The sequence below is a fragment of the Phoenix dactylifera genome, chromosome 1 (assembly GCF_051530095.1).
Source record: "Phoenix dactylifera cultivar Ajwa chromosome 1, Ajwa_hap1_PhDact_Kaust_v1.1, whole genome shotgun sequence".
NCBI classification, from domain to species: Eukaryota; Viridiplantae; Streptophyta; class Magnoliopsida; order Arecales; family Arecaceae; genus Phoenix; species Phoenix dactylifera.
Genome location: NC_143190.1, coordinates 45,172,627 through 45,190,853, shown reverse-complemented (window position 1 = coordinate 45,190,853; position 18,227 = coordinate 45,172,627). Strand labels below are relative to the sequence as shown.

The window sequence follows — 18,227 nt, the reverse complement described above, 5'->3', positions numbered from 1 at the left end:
AATCTTAAATACAATTTTGATCTCAAAAATAAGTTTCCACCACAGAATTAGATAATGATTTGATGAACAAAGATGATTTAAAATCACCACTACATAGAATTATAAATAGGGCTGGAAGTGGACCGGGTCATGCCGAGCTATGTCCCTACTTGAACCGACCCAAATTTTTTTGGGCTTTAGGTGAGCTTGAAATTTTTTGGATAATTTAAACCTAAGCCTAGGCTCAAACCCAACCCAAATTACCTCTTTAGGCCAAAAATAAATCCGGTCCAAATCCAATTAAAATTTAATATTTCATAATATTGCTTAACAAATAAATAAACTAATTAAAAATTAAACTCTCCTATAAATAAATAATAGAAAATATATATTATTCTCAATTAAACCTATTTTAACTTATCTTTTATTTTCTTATTATTTTTTCTAAATAACAATAAATAAAAACAAACTAATTTGACCGAGGCTCCATTCAGGCCTTGTTCAGGCTCGGCCTCCAACCAAGCCCAAACTTAGCTAATGACATGCCCAAATCTGCCCCAAAAAACCAATAGACTCTGTCCAAAGATCTGAACTCTTTCAGGCTTAGCCCAGAGCCTAGCCCGGCCCAAGAGGCTTTGAGCTGGCCCCATCCCATTTTCAGCTCTAACTATGATATAAAATACAATTAATCTTACCATCTCCACCTATGTTACGTACCAAACTACCCCTTAAAGCCCATGCTGCTAAAACTTTGGATTATTTAACCTGAGGTCTACATCCAAACTGTAAATGCAATGTAGCGAGAGAGCTTCATTAATTTTTATGATAATACGCAAGCAAGTATTTTATTAATTATATCAAGCATACACGGTACACAGATAATACTACCTCAACTCGACTCACACGAACGCCATCACAACTCACACAACCAGAACAAACACTACTGAATGTCACGTGCACTGGCACGTGTCTTCCTTATTCCTGGTCCTGGACAACAGCGAAGGACCATTAGTGCGGCGAGCCCTCCGAATGGTGTCCCGGTAACTTCTCCTTGATCTTCTCCATCATCCCCTTCTTCTCGTGCTGGCCCTCAGCAGTCTGCCCGTGCTCCTCCTCCTTGTGCCCGCCGCCCGGCATCTTCTCCTTTATCTTCTCCTTCAATCCCTTCTTCCTTCGTCCGCCATGCCCGTCATCCTCCGACTGCATGCCCACATATATTTTCGACAAGTTAATCAGTAAACACAACAAGATAAATAACACGTTCGAATAAAATAGCAAGAACGGAGGAGAGGAAGAAGACGAAGAGTACAAAAACAACCTCACAATTCCAAAATTTTGAATATAAGACAGTGTGTAGGAAGACAGGGATAGGGTAAGTATTCACAAGGGAAAATTGCTACTACGTACGATAGATTAATTCCCAAAAGCGTGTTACGATTTAGATCCACTATTTCGTCCTGCCCGCAAAACATAACGGGCTTTGAGATTGTTACGATTTAGGCCGGTGTGCATTGGAGGGCGGTTAACGTGTTTCCACTTTGCAGTGGAGAGTGGAAATCTATGAACTGCACCCCCATGTAGCATCTGTTATTTACTATCAGCTTAAATGAAAGCTATCTATAGACCTTTATTAAGCTTACCGAGCTGCTGGAGCTGGAGCTGCCGGAGCGGTGGTGCCGTCCACCGTGGGGCTCCTCCTTCCCTAGGTGCACCTGCTGCTGCTGCCCGCCACCTTGTCCATGCACCACTCCATGCGGAGTGGTGGTGGTGCCGGTGGTGCCGTAAGTCCCGCCGGTGCCCGCACCACCGTAACCTTGATGCTCCGGGATCGGTTTGCCGTACTTGTCCCTCATCTCCGCCATCTTTCTTTCTCTCGTATGTGACCGACCGCTAAAACTAATAATACTGCAACCTTTTCTTTTTCGGAAGCAGAAGATCTGACTTCTGAGTGGAGAGGGAGGAGGGGAGGGAGTGGTGATTTATAGAGGTGGAGATCGTTGGATAGGTATGGCGGGAGCGATCGAGCTGCAGACACGTGTGCGCCTCGTGACGACGTAGGGTGGGGGCATGCGGACCGAGGTGACACGCGTGAGAGAGTGGTGTCCGCAGCGCATCGGATACGTTAAAGAAGGGCGGTGGATCTACCAAAAATAGGAAGGGCGGTGGGAGTTGCGGATATGGATGTAGGCGTGTCGGCCACGTGTCTAGTGGTCTTGAGGAAGTCGTGAGATGAGAATGGAAACCTGATAGGCTAAGCAATAGTACATCAAAATAAGAGAAGAAAAGATGGTCCAGAATTGCAGACTAAAAACATGGAAAACCAGATAATAGATAAAAAGAAGCTTGACAGCAGACTAAAAACTGCTCCATTCCAGAATATCTGGTTCTATTTTTAGTTCTACTTAATCATATATAGCTCTTAAGGACTTTAAAAAAATTACTGTTAATAATTAAATGTGCTAAGTTAATCTATTTCTCATACAATGATATCTTTAATCAAAGTTCAACCATTTTATTTATATCTGTAGCATTAATATCCAATTTGTATCCACATCTATTTAAAATAAAGATGAATATAAATTGTAGCATATGATACATATCTATACTCGTATTTCTAATCTATTTTCAACGGTATTAGCTGGGTTTGAGGGCAACAATAGTGATTTAGTTTGTTTATTCTGGATTAGCAAGTTAGGTATAGTCTCTGGCATGACGAGAGGAGGAGAGAGAGGTAGTTAAACTTGAGGCGGTTGCACTCTATAATGTTTCATAATAATAAAAATAATGAAACAATTGCAAGGACATAATCTTGTTATATGATGCAATAAATCTACATTTGTCTAATTGTTAGGTGGATTGCGTCATAAAAGAAGATGGATTATTATAGATTTTTTTTGGAAAAAAAAAGGGAACTATCCACCATTTCATTTCGTGAGACGATGAAATGAAAAGCCTGACAGCAAACACAATACAAAAGAAATAAGGTGACAAGGACAAACAAAAGCCTCAGCTCCCATGAGACTGGACTCTTTAATAGTGAATTAACTCCTCTGGACCTGGGCGCCCGCAGAAACTGGACTGTTAATAAACCCTCTTTCTGAGGGATCAACTTATTGAGGATCACGTCTTGAGGTCTCGACTCATTGACCTCTTTTTCCCAAAGACCTAGATGGATGGCCTTGTTAAGTTTCTGTCCCATTGCGGGTAAGACCCGGTATTACCGTAGAGATAAACTGAACAAATCTCCCCAAAAAAAAGGAGACAAACAATCACGCTTCAAAGTAGAATGCGGCAGCCGTCCTATCTGGCTTAGCCGGCTTCCGGCACGGTTGAGTAGAACCGGTACCGCTTGACAGTTCTCTAACCATTTTGTTGACAACGCTCACAAAAAATCTCCAGGTTCGGAAATCCCTCAAGCAGCAAAAGGACTCAAAATAATGAAACTTCATGCATCATATTTAATATGCAAAAGATTAACATTGCAGGAGTTCTTAATGTAACTTTGCTCCTGATTGTTAGAGCGATAGCAAAACCAATTACTAGATAGTTGGAGATTAGGAATTTAGAGGAGGAAGGCAGAAAGAAACTGAAAACAATTACATAAGTACCATGAAGAATTCTATCACAAACTGGGAGGTAAATAACATGGTTTCATCACTGGCCATCTCTTTTTAAATGCCAATTCCTAGTATTGTATGGATGACTCTTTACTGAGGATCAAGAGTAATGCATATCCTGAGAGAGATGAAGAATTACTATTCGGACATTTTCCACCCTACTTTTGAGTTCACAAAATATTGCAAGCTTGGGAACCGTTCTGACTGTAATGTCCGGGCCCACAACCTACTAGGCCCAATAAGAAATGGGCCCAGTTAAGGGTTTGGGCCCAAATTTCACTGTAGCCAGTATAATTATAATAATTATCAGGAAAAAAAAAACGAAGGAATAAGACCGACAAGGAAGGGTGACCCTCACCCCTGCTGGCAGCCGATGCCGGCGCACCGGAGACAGGGGGGCGGCGGCGGCCAGTCCCGGAGAGGGGAGGAATGGAGCGGATGGGACCTCTCAGAGGGGGGTCTCATCCTCTAAACAATTATTAAGCCTCTGCCGGCAACCCCAAGTCACAGACCCCCAAGAACACTGAACGAGAGAGAGAGCCGAAGCCCTGGAGCCGAAGGCGAAGGAGCCCTGAAGCTCCAAGAGGAAGGAGGGACTACCAGGGGGAAGAACTGCCCAACGGTAACTAGCAAAAGAGGTGTTGGAGAGGAGGCACCGCAGGTCATCCCCGGAAATGGTAAGCTCCTGTTTCCAAAATAAAATAGAGGAGGGACTCCGTACACGGTTCTCGACTGCAGCCTCTGCCGGCTCTCGGCCGGGGGGGGTTGCAGTCGGCCGGAGCCCCATTCCCTTCTTCTTCTTCAGTGGGATAGGGAGTCTCGGTGAAGAAAAGAAGGGAGGAAAGAAAAGAAGAAGAAAGATGAGAGAGGGAAGAGGGGACTCCCGTGTGCGGCCGCGAGCGTCGTCGGCGTCGTTGGTCCCCGCCGCGGGCTGTTCCTCCCTCGAGATCTCTCTTCTCCACGGGAAGGAGAGAGGGTCGGCGACCACGGGCCGCGGCTGCTGCAGGTGCTACGGGAGCCGCCGGTCGACCTCAATCCGGCCCTCCCAAACTCCCCTTCTTCCTTCACAGGAGAAGGATAGAGAGAGGAAGAGAGAGGGTTTGGGAGCGAGAGAGAGAATATGGGGTTGGTGAAGGGAGGTTGAAGAAAAGAAGAAGAATGAAAGAAAGAAAGGAAGAGGGAAAAGAAGAGAGGAAGAGGGGACTCATCCTCCTCGTCGTGTGCGGCGGCCGCCGGCTTCGGCCGCGAGCACCGTCGTCACAGGCTCGGCCGAGGACGCCGCGGGGCCTAGCCGTGGACGCCGCCGGTTGTGGCCCGGCCTTCTTCCGCTCGCCGTCCTCCCTTTCCGCTCGTCGTGCTCCCATCATCGGAGAAGAGAGGAAGGGGGAGATCGGGATGAAAGAGAAGGGAGGAGAGGAAGCTTCGGGAAGGAGAAGAAAAGAAGAAGGAGAAGAGAAGAAAAAGGGAAAGAAAAAGAAAAAGAAAGAAAGAAAAAAAAAATATATAAAAAGGGGGGTTTAGCCAAATCTGACTAACCTAAGCCCAATTAGACTGGGCAAGTCTAAATCCGAGCTCAATCAGATTGTGCTAAGTCTGGACGAGCCCAAACTGCAAATTGGGTCAAATCCGAACCAAATTAGGCCCAAATTGATTTGGGTCCGAACCCAGTTGAGTGGAGTTAATCCCAGCAGGCCCAATTAATACTAAATTAGGCCCAGTAAATTGACAGAGGACCCAATTGGCTAGAAAAGGTTGGACCCAATTATAAACGAGGCCTAATCTGGTGTTAAATCGAACTCCAAAGGCTTTAAATTGGACTTGGCTAGATCCTTGGATGGGATCCAAGCAAGTAAGTTCATAGTATGATGAACTAAGAGATTTTATAATAAATAAATGGGGAATAATGTAAACCCTATGATGTTGTTTTAGGTGATTAAGGATTTGTCACCTGGACTTGAGCAATTTGGAAAGCGAATTGAGGTAAGTAATCTGCCTTAATCTTATCGTAGATCCTGTATTACGTTTTATAAGATGAACCAGAGTTTTTCATACAATTTGAATTGTATACATGATTTGTGAAGAGGGTAAGTAACTTGTTTTAATCTTGTTGTGAATCGTGTATGTACTGTAGGCTAAGAACGATATGTGTATCTGACATGCTCTAGTTACACAAGATATGATGATATATGCTTTATATTCCGTTATGCCTACAAAATACTGGGATTGCATTACATGCTAAAATATGAGTTATGAAATATGAACATGGGTGGTACATGTCAGTCACATAATTAATGGTTGTGCACATATTATGTTTTCATAGCTCTTGTGATACATGCAAAATGAATGGAGTTCCATGTTATGATTTTTCTTAGCATGAGTGTAAAGAATGATAATGATTTGCTCTAGCTGCATATTGCTTGTAACGGGGTACCTAAGAACTACTAATGTTACGGGCCGAATGCAACTGAGCCGGCCTTGCCAGTGGCCGATAATGACTGAGCCAGCCCCGCCAGTGGCCGACTAATAACTGAGCAGGCCCCGCCAGTGACCAATAATGAATTCGCCGTAGCATCTATGAGGTACTACCTATACGAAGCATTATTTATGAACTCTTAAGAGCTACTGACCCAATGTAACTGAGCCGGCCTTGCCAGTGGCCGAGAAAGACTGAGCCAGCCCCGCCAGTGGCCGCCTAATAACTGAGCCGGTCTCGCCAGTGGCCAAGAATGACTTCACAGTAGCATTTAAGAGCACGACCACGGCATGCCGGGGGCACGGTTTCATATGCATACTTTATGAAAATGATATTTGAAGCATGATCATGAGGCTCGTTTCAGAGCCTGGGTATATGAGGCGGGTGCTTCCAAATCCTGCAGATGTGTTTTTGGGGAGAAGCAAAATCGGTGAGGGGTGAAGGACGCTTGCGTGAAGCCCCGGAACCGGCCAACATCTGGCAGGGGAGCCCCGTGTTTCCCCCTCATGTGGGCCCGATAGTCACGTGCCCTGCGCAGGCGGGCCGTGACATTTATGAACGTGCTTGGCCAAAGCATACATTGTTTTACAACGGGTTTTTGAATATATCCTTATGAAATGTTGTATTTTGCTATAACCGCTATCTCCTTTAAATTGCATACATATTATGCCATGATGATGATTAGATAAATATGCATGTCAGCTTCTCAAACCCTGCATAAACATGGTTACCGTTATGTTCGATCCGGTAAGATTACGTATGATTACTTACTGAGCCGTGTAGCTCATATCCGTTCATTTACTTTTTCTTTCAGATCCTTACCACTGATAGCTGCCAGAGACACGTTAATTTGGTATCAGGGCTTCTTTCTTTTGGGGTAAAGCAAGCATACTATTATGTACATAAACTACATAGAAGCTCTGTATTTGGGTACTGACCAGCAGGTTGTACTAAGAATGCTTTCACATGAAAAGATTCGGTTGGTTTGACTACCCTGTTACCCAGGTATGAGGCTGCGTGCTATTATGGGCGGTAGTCGGCAATAGCACGGCCGTGTCACGGATCCGGGTCCGGGGCGTGACATTCTAGTGGTATCAGAGCAATAGGTTAACCATGAGTAAAAATTTTAAGCTTTAATAAGGAAATGGGTAGTTAAGTCTCATTTAGTGAGATTCCGCATAACCGGAAAGGAAAGAAAAGATTTTATTGGTCGTATCATCGGTCAGTCACGAAAATTGCTTGACACAAATATTTTGATAGGTGATAATGAGCAACAAAAAGAAAGAAGCTAGGGCTAATACAAAGCCATTCTAGGGGCATGATTGTGACAGGTATGGTATTAGAGCTTAAGATTTAAGACTACTAAGGATTTTGGTGTTTTGAATCAGAATGCTAACGAGCCATGCCAAAATAAGAAAAAGCTATTTTGGAGATTTCTCGACGGAGTAATTTGTATTTTGGATTATGATTAAATTAGATTTTGACTGATGTTAAGTGGAATACTAGCCATGGAATATTAAAGTACATTGTGATTATTTATGTATCAGTATATAGGTGATATTGGAAGTTTAACCTGGTACTGGGTACTGTGGATGATACTTCTAGTTTGAAGTTAATTATTTTGATGACAAGATAGGGTTTATTCATAAGTTGTTTAAGGCTTGGACAAGAAAAGATATTTTTTAATATTCTTCGAGGATAAAATCTGTATGACAATTATGCAGGCAACTATTATATAGAAAGAAAGTATATTTGAGAAATGAGATTTAATAATTTCTCCTTTGTTTACTTGGAATGTGAAATATTAGATCTTTGCAAATTATAATGCAAGATTAATATTTCGATTGGAGGTCATTTAGTAAATTCTGAGAATAATTTTCAATGTTGAAGAATATTTTAGGCTCAAATGTTCTACTATGGATAAAGTGCAGTAGTTTGTGATCCTGTGATAAATCAATTAAACGAATATTAGTTGATGTTTTGACAAAAAAAAAAAGAAGAAGAGAGAATGATGATGATATGGGGCCATTAGGAAATGCGAGTGGAATCAGCAATAGAGTTGATATGGGAACATGCCCAATAGCACATGATGTTTCAGGAGTTTGTATTTAGCAATCCCTGCTTCTAAGATTTGGAATAAAGTGTTTCATCTCTAATAGATGAGCAATTACTAAATGCCTTCGTTTATCATTGAGAAGCAAGTTTAAATTGTTTCATGAGGAAGGTGAAAGTAATGGATGATAATTTTACATATCATCGTCTAGTGGAAGGAGCACAAAAGAAGAAGATTTTTAAATAAAGATCTTACGACAAAAGTATGCATCTCTTTCTTTTAACGGATATGTGAGATCGAGAATCACCTTCTAGCAATGCTAAAATAGGGCAGATTATTGTTCATGCAATTTAAGGATACCTAATATAAGAGATTGGGATACTAAGGAATAATTTTCAGAAGTTTACATAATTCCGAGCTTAAAATGTTCTAAGATGGCTTGAGGGCTAATCTCTTATTAGGAAAGAAGGCTTATTTTCAATAAATGAAGTTGTTGAAAATGTAAAATTCATTTAAAGCGTTGTCGCTTATTTAAGAGGATCTTATGTTGGGATACCCTTTCTTTACTCGCTCATGGAAAAGTAAAAAGAAGTTTTGGCTAAGTAACATTCGATCAAGATGGAGGAAAGATTTGAAATGCAAATACAGATGAGGAATTAAATAGTTTTGTTTGTAGGCAAATAGTATGTTGATCAAAAGTTATTTGTGAATTCAAAGGAATTTGATCAGAATGCGCAGCGAAAACATAGTGATCTGAATTATTAATCTAAGTTGGCCAGAAGTATTATTCTTTTAATTCGGAAAGTTTTAATAACAAAAGATTTGATCTGTTTTCCTGTGTAGTAAGATTTTTCTGGATAAATAAAAGGAGAATGTTCTGATTTTTGGATAGCACTGTGCTATCCTAGATTCTCCAGTTTTACGTCATGCTAAGAAACTTCTTAGCATCTTTTGACATGAATTAATAGATCATCGATTTTGATCTTGGATCTAGAATACGTTGGTATGAACCTTCTCCCTCCTAAATTTGAAGCTTGAATTTTTTAATTAATATCCATCCTTTATTCGATTGAAAGAAATTGAGGTTGTCAATTGACTTTGATGAATATCTATCAAGGGTGGATTGAAGTTGTTTATGATCTAATCTTGTGATAGATCGGGTAATCGAGAGCAGTTGATACTTTGACAAAGAAACTCGAAGTTCTTATTCAGAATTGAGATGTAGATTTTTGTGTATAAGAGAAAAGTTTGATTTAGATCACCTACCAAAAGAATCAAATCTGAAAATGTTAGACCTTATTCTTTTGATAAGATCTAATAATGAAACTGTATTGATGAATAGAATTATTGAAAAATTTGAATTAGAATTCTAATGGAGAAAAGTGTTGTTGATTCTCTGAATAATCTGGAGACAGCTATATAATTTCACCAGTGAGTTTTTCTATTGTGGCAATTTCTGGAAGATTTTGAGCATCTTAAATTTAGTATTAACGGATTGATGGTTCCTTAGGGCTTAGACCTGGAATGGCCCCTACACCTAGCTATAACATTTTCAATCTTCCTCTTCGAAAGGGGTTTGAGGTTTTGCTAGGATAAAGGTTGATCATTAAATTGTAGGCAAAGTTAAGAGAAGAAAGAGGATTATAGATTATGAAAAGTATTTGATGCTAATGCTCTCACCTATTTCTATTAACCCGATTACGACCGTTGTGTGGACTTAATCGAGAGCAATTAATTTCTTGGGCCAAGAATCATAGCATTTAAAATCTAAGGTTGGAAGATTAGTCCTCTTTTGAAAGAGATCAAAGAACTCCTATGTGTCATAGATGGAAAGGTTCAAGTTTTGAGATGCCATGACTTTGTATGTCAAAATCTTATCAGTAGGTACTCCGAGAGAGAGACTAACTGAGATCTCGAGGATGACTCAATGGTTAAATACTTTTAAAGCCTGAACCTTAAGGTATGACTAATTTCGAGGACGAAATTTATTTTAAGGGGGGTAGGATGTAATGTCCGGGCCCACAACCTACTAGGCCCAATAAGAAATGGGCCCAGTTAAGGGTTTGGGCCCAAATTTCACTGTAGCCAGTATAATTATAATAATTATCAGGAAAAAAAAAACGAAGGGATAAGACCGACAGGGAAGGGTGACCCTCACCCCTGCTGGCAGCCGATGCCGGCGCACCGGAGACAGGGGGGCGGCGGCGGCCAGTCCCGGAGAGGGGAGGAATGGAGCGGATGGGACCTCTCAGAGGGGGGTCTCATCCTCTAAACAATTATTAAGCCTCTGCCGGCAACCCCAAGTCACAGACCCCCAAGAACACTGAACGAGAGAGAGAGCCGAAGCCCTGGAGCCGAAGGCGAAGGAGCCCTGAAGCTCCAAGAGGAAGGAGGGACTACCAGGGGGAAGAACTGCCCAACGGTAACTAGCAAAAGAGGTGTTGGAGAGGAGGCACCGCAGGTCATCCCCGGAAATGGTAAGCTCCTGTTTCCAAAATAAAATAGAGGAGGGACTCCGTACACGGTTCTCGACTGCAGCCTCTGCCGGCTCTCGGCCGGGGGGGGTTGCAGTCGGCCGGAGCCCCATTCCCTTCTTCTTCTTCAGTGGGATAGGGAGTCTCGGTGAAGAAAAGAAGGGAGGAAAGAAAAGAAGAAGAAAGATGAGAGAGGGAATAGGGGACTCCCGTGTGCGGCCGCGAGCGTCGTCGGCGCCGTTGGTCCCCGCCGCGGGCTGTTCCTCCCTCGAGATCTCTCTTCTCCACGGGAAGGAGAGAGGGTCGGCGACCATGGGCCGCGGCTGCTGCAGGTGCTACGAGAGCCGCCGGTCGACCTCAATCCGGCCCTCCCAAACTCCCCTTCTTCCTTCACAGGAGAAGGATAGAGAGAGGAAGAGAGAGGGTTTGGGAGCGAGAGAGAGAATATGGGGTTGGTGAAGGGAGGTTGAAGAAAAGAAGAAGAATGAAAGAAAGAAAGGAAGAGGGAAAAGAAGAGAGGAAGAGGGTACTCATCCTCCTCGTCGTGTGCGGCGGCCGCCGGCTTCAGCCGCGAGCACCGTCGTCACAGGCTCGGCCGAGGACGCCGCGGGGCCTAGCCGTGGACGCCGCCGGTTGTGGCCCGGCCTTCTTCCGCTCGCCGTCCTCCCTTTCCGCTCGTCGTGCTCCCATCATCGGAGAAGAGAGGAAGGGGGAGATCGGGATGAAAGAGAAGGGAGGAGAGGAAGCTTCGGGAAGGAGAAGAAAAGAAGAAGGAGAAGAGAAGAAAAAGGGAAAGAAAAAGAAAAAGAAAGAAAGAAAAAAAAATATATAAAAAGGGGGGTTTAGCCAAATCTGACTAACCTAAGCCCAATTAGACTGGGCAAGTCTAAATCCGAGCTCAATCAGATTGTGCTAAGTCTGGACGAGCCCAAACTGCAAATTGGGTCAAATTCGAACCAAATTAGGCCCAAATTGATTTGGGTCCGAACCCAGTTGAGTGGAGTTAATCCCAGCAAGCCCAATTAATACTAAATTAGGCCCAGTAAATTGACAGAGGACCCAATTGGCTAGAAAAGGTTGGACCCAATTATAAACGAGGCCCAATCTGGTGTTAAATCGAACTCCAAAGGCTTTAAATTGGACTTGGCTAGATCCTTGGATGGGATCCAAGCAAGTAAGTTCATAGTATGATGAACTAAGAGATTTTATAATAAATAAATGGGGAATAATGTAAACCCTATGATGTTGTTTTAGGTGATTAAGGATTTGTCACCTGGACTTGAGCAATTTGGAAAGCGAATTGAGGTAAGTAATCTGCCTTAATCTTATCGTAGATCCTGTATTACGTTTTATAAGATGAACCAGAGTTTTTCATACAATTTGAATTGTATACATGATTTGTGAAGAGGGTAAGTAACTTGTTTTAATCTTGTTGTGAATCGTGTATGTACTGTAGGCTAAGAACGATATGTGTATCTGACATGCTCTAGTTACACAAGATATGATGATATATGCTTTATATTCCGTTATGCCTACAAAATACTGGGATTGCATTACATGCTAAAATATGAGTTATGAAATATGAACATGGGTGGTACATGTCAGTCACATAATTAATGGTTGTGCACATATTATGTTTTCATAGCTCTTGTGATACATGCAAAATGAATGGAGTTCCATGTTATGATTTTTCTTAGCATGAGTGTAAAGAATGATAATGATTTGCTCTAGCTGCATATTACTTGTAAGGGGGTACCTAAGAACTACTAATGTTACGGGCCGAATGCAACTGAGCCGGCCTTGCCAGTGGCCGATAATGACTGAGCCAGCCCCGCCAGTGGCCGACTAATAACTGAGCAGGCCCCGCCAGTGACCAATAATGAATTCGCCGTAGCATCTATGAGGTACTACCTATACGAAGCATTATTTATGAACTCTTAAGAGCTACTGACCCAATGTAACTGAGCCGGCCTTGCCAGTGGCCGAGAATGACTGAGCCAGCCCCGCCAGTGGCCGCCTAATAACTGAGCCGGTCTCGCCAGTGGCCAAGAATGACTTCACAGTAGCATTTAAGAGCACGACCACGGCATGCCGGGGGCACGGTTTCATATGCATACTTTATGAAAATGATATTTGAAGCATGATCATGAGGCTCGTTTCAGAGCCTGGGTATATGAGGCGGGTGCTTCCAAATCCTGCAGATGTGTTTTTGGGGAGAAGCAAAATCGGTGAGGGGTGAAGGACGCTTGCGTGAAGCCCCGGAACCGGCCAACATCTGGCAGGGGAGCCCCGTGTTTCCCCCTCATGTGGGCCCGATAGTCACGTGCCCTGCGCAGGCGGGCCGTGACATTTATGAACGTGCTTGGCCAAAGCATACATTGTTTTACAACGGGTTTTTGAATATATCCTTATGAAATGTTGTATTTTGCTATAACTGCTATCTCCTTTAAATTGCATACATATTATGCCATGATGATGATTAGATAAATATGCATGTCAGCTTCTCAAACCCTGCATAAACATGGTTACCGTTATGTTCGATCCGGTAAGATTACGTATGATTACTTACTGAGCCGTGTAGCTCATATCCGTTCATTTACTTTTTCTTTCAGATCCTTACCACTGATAGCTGCCAGAGACACGTTAATTTGGTATCAGGGCTTCTTTCTTTTGGGGTAAAGCAAGTATACTATTATGTACATAAACTACATAGAAGCTCTGTATTTGGGTACTGACCAGCAGGTTGTACTAAGAATGCTTTCACATGAAAAGATTCGGTTGGTTTGACTACCCTGTTACCCAGGTATGAGGCTGCGTGCTATTATGGGCGGTAGTCGGCAATAGCACGGCCGTGTCACGGATCCGGGTCCGGGGCGTGACACTGACCACCAGCTATGCACTTGAAAATAAAAGTAAGAGAAACCAGAACGTCCCAGAAATAACAGCTACAGACATTATAATTGCAGGGCCTAAAACAGATGCCATCAATTCTCATACTACTTATATATAACCAATGAACCAGAAGCAAGGAAGGCACATCCTACATTATAGAACATTGCTCTTTGATCTCATCCTATGTCCTACCCGGAATGCTTTCTTCCTTGAAGGCTCCCTTTCTGACTCTGACCTTATAGGTTGCGAACTAGTGGAGGCGTACCACCTTAGGAAGGGTCTTCTAAAGGAGCTCTTCATGTTAGAGCTAGCTCGCAACCAATGACCTTTAGCACCACGTTGCATGCCATCAAAAACAAAATCACCATCAACATCAATGCTGGCAACTTGGCTCCTCCAAATCCTGCTTCTTACCTTCCAATTAGTTCTCTCCACTAGTTTCAATACAAATTTCTCACCATTCATACAGACTGGACAAGACGGGTCAAACTTATCAGTCGCATGCGTTATAATTTCCAAGCAGTTTGCATGGAAGACATGCCCACAGATCAGAATAGCCACTGCAGATATTTCTTTGTTCAGAACCAGTTTTTGGCTACTCCACAAAGATCTATCATTCAATACCTTTGAGCATACACCGCACATTTGTGAATCAGAATAAAGGGAAGTTGATGAAAGCTGAGATATCAATTCAGAGGTAACTTGAGTGTTCGCTTCCAAATGAACATGTCTCTCCTTGGGAAGAGGACATCAATTCAGAGATATCAACTGAAGGCCAAACATCAAAAGACCCAACCTGGGATCCATCATTGGATAAGTCATTGCCTGGAAGAACAAAAGACTGCCTTCCTTCAAGAGAGCTGTCCTCATTTAAAGATTTGACAGGTGGAACTATGTTATCAGAGTTATGTCTTGATATCGTACTTGATGTTTGGCTTGCTTCAAAGATGATGGGCCTGCTTTAGAAGCTGATGTAGATGGAGAAATTGATGGCTCAATACATGGTGCAATTACTTGTGATCTACTGGAGTCTTTTTCCTATGCTAGGTTAAAAGAATGCAATGTTAAAAAATCAAAGCAAACTTAATTGAGCTTCAATCATGAAAATTAACAGCAAAGAAGGAATAGAAATATTTAATAAATGTCTCCATTTTATTCCAGCTCACCTTGAAGGGTAAATTTCTTCTGATGGATCCATCTGTTACAGGAATAAGAATATTAGATGAGGAATTATGCAAAGAGTGCATGAAAAATTATACCCTCTATGCAGCATTGATCGCATTAACATGAAACATTTATCCACTAAAGTTGCAGCAGAAACTTTATTATTCTACAGAAATAAGTTAAGAAGAGTATTAAACATGATCAGTTATCCAGCTATGCTCTTCAAAATTTCCTAGGTACGATAGATTATGATAGTATTTACCATATAAAGAGGATCATGTCATAGTTTGGCGAGCATGAACAACTGACCGGAAATAATTTGACATTTATAAGTGGAACTCGTGCAGTCTCTTTCTAGACATGAGCTGTATGGATTAGAAGAAATCCATACTACATGCCACAACCTGTGTCAGTGAGAATCACTTCTAAGTTCTGGAATCTACTGATTTGTAAATTCTTTCATGAGTTAAAGGTAAAGGCCGCTCTGCTATTTTGTTAAATTAGGGTAAAATTTTTATATATAACAGCATTTCTTCATATTGTAAAACATTATGTAACTATTAGAAAATTCTATAGATAGAAGCTTCTCAGCACAAGAATGTTTTCCCTAATATACAGTAAGCAAATATTATTAAAAGAGATGCTTCCCTACCTCAAAAGGCAGAAAAACTATAGTTTAGATCTTCATCACCATAAACATGCCATTGCCAGCTATTATTTCGACATATACAGTTCATTTTTGTATAACATAGTTCTTCCATGTACAAGCTACACAGCTGTTGATGGTTGATTAGAGTTACAAGATGAGCTATACATAGAGAATAGAACAAATAAAAAGTAGTGCAACCAGCTTACAAGTGCATGCATGCAAAAGATAACTTGCATAGGAGATGGACCAACCATAAAATTGGCAAAGCAATAGGAACTAATAAGATATTTCAATAAGTTATGAATATTTAATGGATATTTGCATATAACTTGGGTTAATTATTAAGATATAATTTCTAGAATCAATCAACCAGTGAAAAAAGAATTATAGGCTGCTATAATATCTGATAATCTAGAAAATATTATGAGAAAGGATAACCAAGCAAAGATAAGAATGATATAGAACACAGTCCAAATATTTTACCTTTGAAAGCCACTTTGGAGCTACAACCAATGCTCAATTTATCAGGAGAGTTCAGCTGTCTGAGTGCCTGAGAAGCTGCTACCGGTGTCTTCCCAGCTAGAAGACCTTCATGATCTGTTTCTACGCGATGCTTAAATTCTGAGTCAATATTCCCACTGTTGTGATGAGAAAACTCCGAATGGTTGTTGAAAACATCCATTATATGAGTTCGGTTGCCACGTAGAAAGCTCCATCCAGAGGAGCATCTAGCATTCCTATGAGCAGAATGACTGCCACTCATCTTGTAACAGGAAAACAATGGTTTCTCCCTTGGAGCAGCCACACAACAGTTGGCCCCCATAATCTTGATGTTCAAACTAGAAACCACAAAAAGAACGACTAAAACCCTCCAGAGTGAAAGGAACCTCACATAATTTCAAGTAATCTTGATATTTACAGCCAACATCATTTGCACCAATTCTTGGAGAAGAAACTACATTAAATCTCCAGCTGTTCCTGTATGCATTAGATGCAAATCAGTCAACCATAACAACATGAAGGTTAATACATGGAGCTAGAACTCCAAAGAAGTTATATTCATGCAGACTCAAATAATAAACAATCATGGAGTGGTACCACAGGTAGAAAAGTGCAGAAATTCACTCAATTCAAACGGCAACAAGGCGATTTCCACCCCCCTCCCCCTGATCTTGATGAAGAGAGGGGGGGAATGAAAGAAAGAAAACAAAAAGGACCAATTCATCTAAAGAGAATTGATGAGAAAGATCATCTTAACACAGACTACATCTGTAGAAACAGAATCTCTGTCCAAAATAACCAAAATCATGTATGCCTCCACAATGTAAAAAGAGGTTGGGAAAAAAATTCTCATCAAACTCCAAGACGAACATCAGTACCAGGAAAAAAAAGAACTTCAAGAAGAACATGGAAAATTCTGGTCCAGTTTACTATGTTATTATTTATGCCATAACAAACTATCTCATAGCTTTAACAAATTTGGTGAGCTATTGATTCTGGACCAGAGTGCCACAAAAGAAGGCAATCGCCAAATTTCACGTATAGTATCAAAAGAATGAACAGAACAAGAACTGGCACAAAATATTACATCAAAATATCAAATGAGATCTTAAGTAGAAAGGGAATCTAGATATTAAAATGGCACAAAATATTACAATTACATCAAATGAGAATTGCTAACAAAATCGAGACAGCGCAAGCAACTGGTAGAGCCAGCAATCATTAATCAATGTTTTTTTTTTTTTTTTGATGACAGCCAGCAAAAAAAGTCGATAAAAGAATAATGCAAAATATTAAAAGGATATTTATTTACGTTATAAAAAATATAACAATATTTTCAGAACAAGATCAACTCTTTTTGCTAATCCTTTCTTTTTCCCTGAAAATTTAAGTTTCTTGAATGAATTTCGATAGGAGATATATAGATAGAAAGCTTCGAAAAAAAACTAACCGCGAAGAGGATTTAGAGAAGAGAAGCAATAGAATCGATCCAAGCCCAACACCATGGTGCCTCAGAATCCAATCCATCGCCACAACCTCAACCTCTGGGCTCTTATAAAGGAGTTTCATCAGCCGGTGCGGAACCAGGACGCCCACGAGAATGTCGCCATGGCTCCCAGCGAGAGACAGAAGGCCGGAAGGTAGAGCGGCGGGTGGTTTTCCGAACGGGTAAGTCCCACAGGCGCTCTTATGTGTGGGCCCTTTCTTTCTCCCTTCTCCGTTAAGAGAAGGTTGGGTTCCGTTGCGGTTTTCGGTAGAGCCGTTTTCATATAAATTGGTGCTTTTATAGGTATTTGTATTTTTCTAGTATTAGATTTTTTACATGACAGCTTCTGGTAAAGAATTCATTTCCAGAGAAGCAATTGATCCCTTCCGCTTTTTCTCCATGAGGAAGTGTGGTTCCACGCCATTAATATATATATATATATATATATATATATATATTACTGTGAAAATATGCGCAGTGTATGTTTAGTTTTATATTAATTATTTGCTGGATAGATCCTAGATATTTATATAAGATCAAAAAATCCAAATAAAACCTTCCGACTAGCCATTTTTTGGAGGTTTGGGTTGTTACAAATAGTATCAGAGCAGACCTGACCTATAACCTATGTCGACTAGGGGACACTGTAGCATGAATCCATTGGAGCTAATCATAGGCTGATCATGGGGCTTGTGATTAGATTTGAATAGATTCTAACTATTAGCTTGACGAGGATTCAGTTATTTGCTGGGTAGATGGGTTGTTACATTCACCATCATTGTAATTTTGTGTCATACCAATGATATAATTGTTGAAGCGTAGTCATCAATATCTTTTTCAACTAGCCAATTAGAAACAAAAAGAAAATGCGCGGGTGTTCACTTTGACCCAGCAGGATGCTAGTGCAAGTGATCAAGCAGTGATAGGTATCATTCTAGA

General features: G+C 41.3%; 2 protein-coding genes across 4 annotated transcripts; both read right to left on the bottom strand.

The window, feature by feature from the left end:
* Positions 1-796: 796 nt before the first annotated feature.
* On the bottom strand, positions 797-1,940 carry LOC103708145 (uncharacterized). The gene is made up of 2 exons (XM_008792928.6): positions 1,620-1,940; positions 797-1,179 (listed from the first exon to the last, which is right to left on the bottom strand). Exons 1-2 carry the CDS (start codon positions 1,839-1,841, stop codon positions 988-990), a joined length of 414 nt encoding a protein of 137 aa, XP_008791150.2. The 5' UTR covers positions 1,842-1,940; the 3' UTR covers positions 797-987.
* Positions 1,941-14,156: 12,216 nt separating this feature from the next.
* Positions 14,157-17,707, bottom strand: LOC148715328 (uncharacterized). 3 transcript variants are annotated; one of them, XR_016395924.1, is made up of 5 exons: positions 17,253-17,707; positions 15,785-16,279; positions 14,655-14,686; positions 14,413-14,531; positions 14,157-14,284 (listed from the first exon to the last, which is right to left on the bottom strand). XR_016395924.1 is itself a non-coding variant. In XM_089924284.1 (5 exons), exons 2-5 carry the CDS (start codon positions 16,122-16,124, stop codon positions 14,180-14,182), a joined length of 591 nt encoding a protein of 196 aa, XP_089780410.1. In that variant the 5' UTR covers positions 16,125-16,279; positions 17,253-17,707; the 3' UTR covers positions 14,157-14,179. The 3 variants fall into 3 exon arrangements, 2 of the variants coding, with proteins under 2 accessions (XP_089780410.1, XP_089780411.1); XM_089924284.1 differs by having other exon boundaries at positions 14,413-14,526; XM_089924285.1 differs by having other exon boundaries at positions 14,157-14,531.
* Between the last annotated feature and the right edge of the window lie 520 nt (positions 17,708-18,227).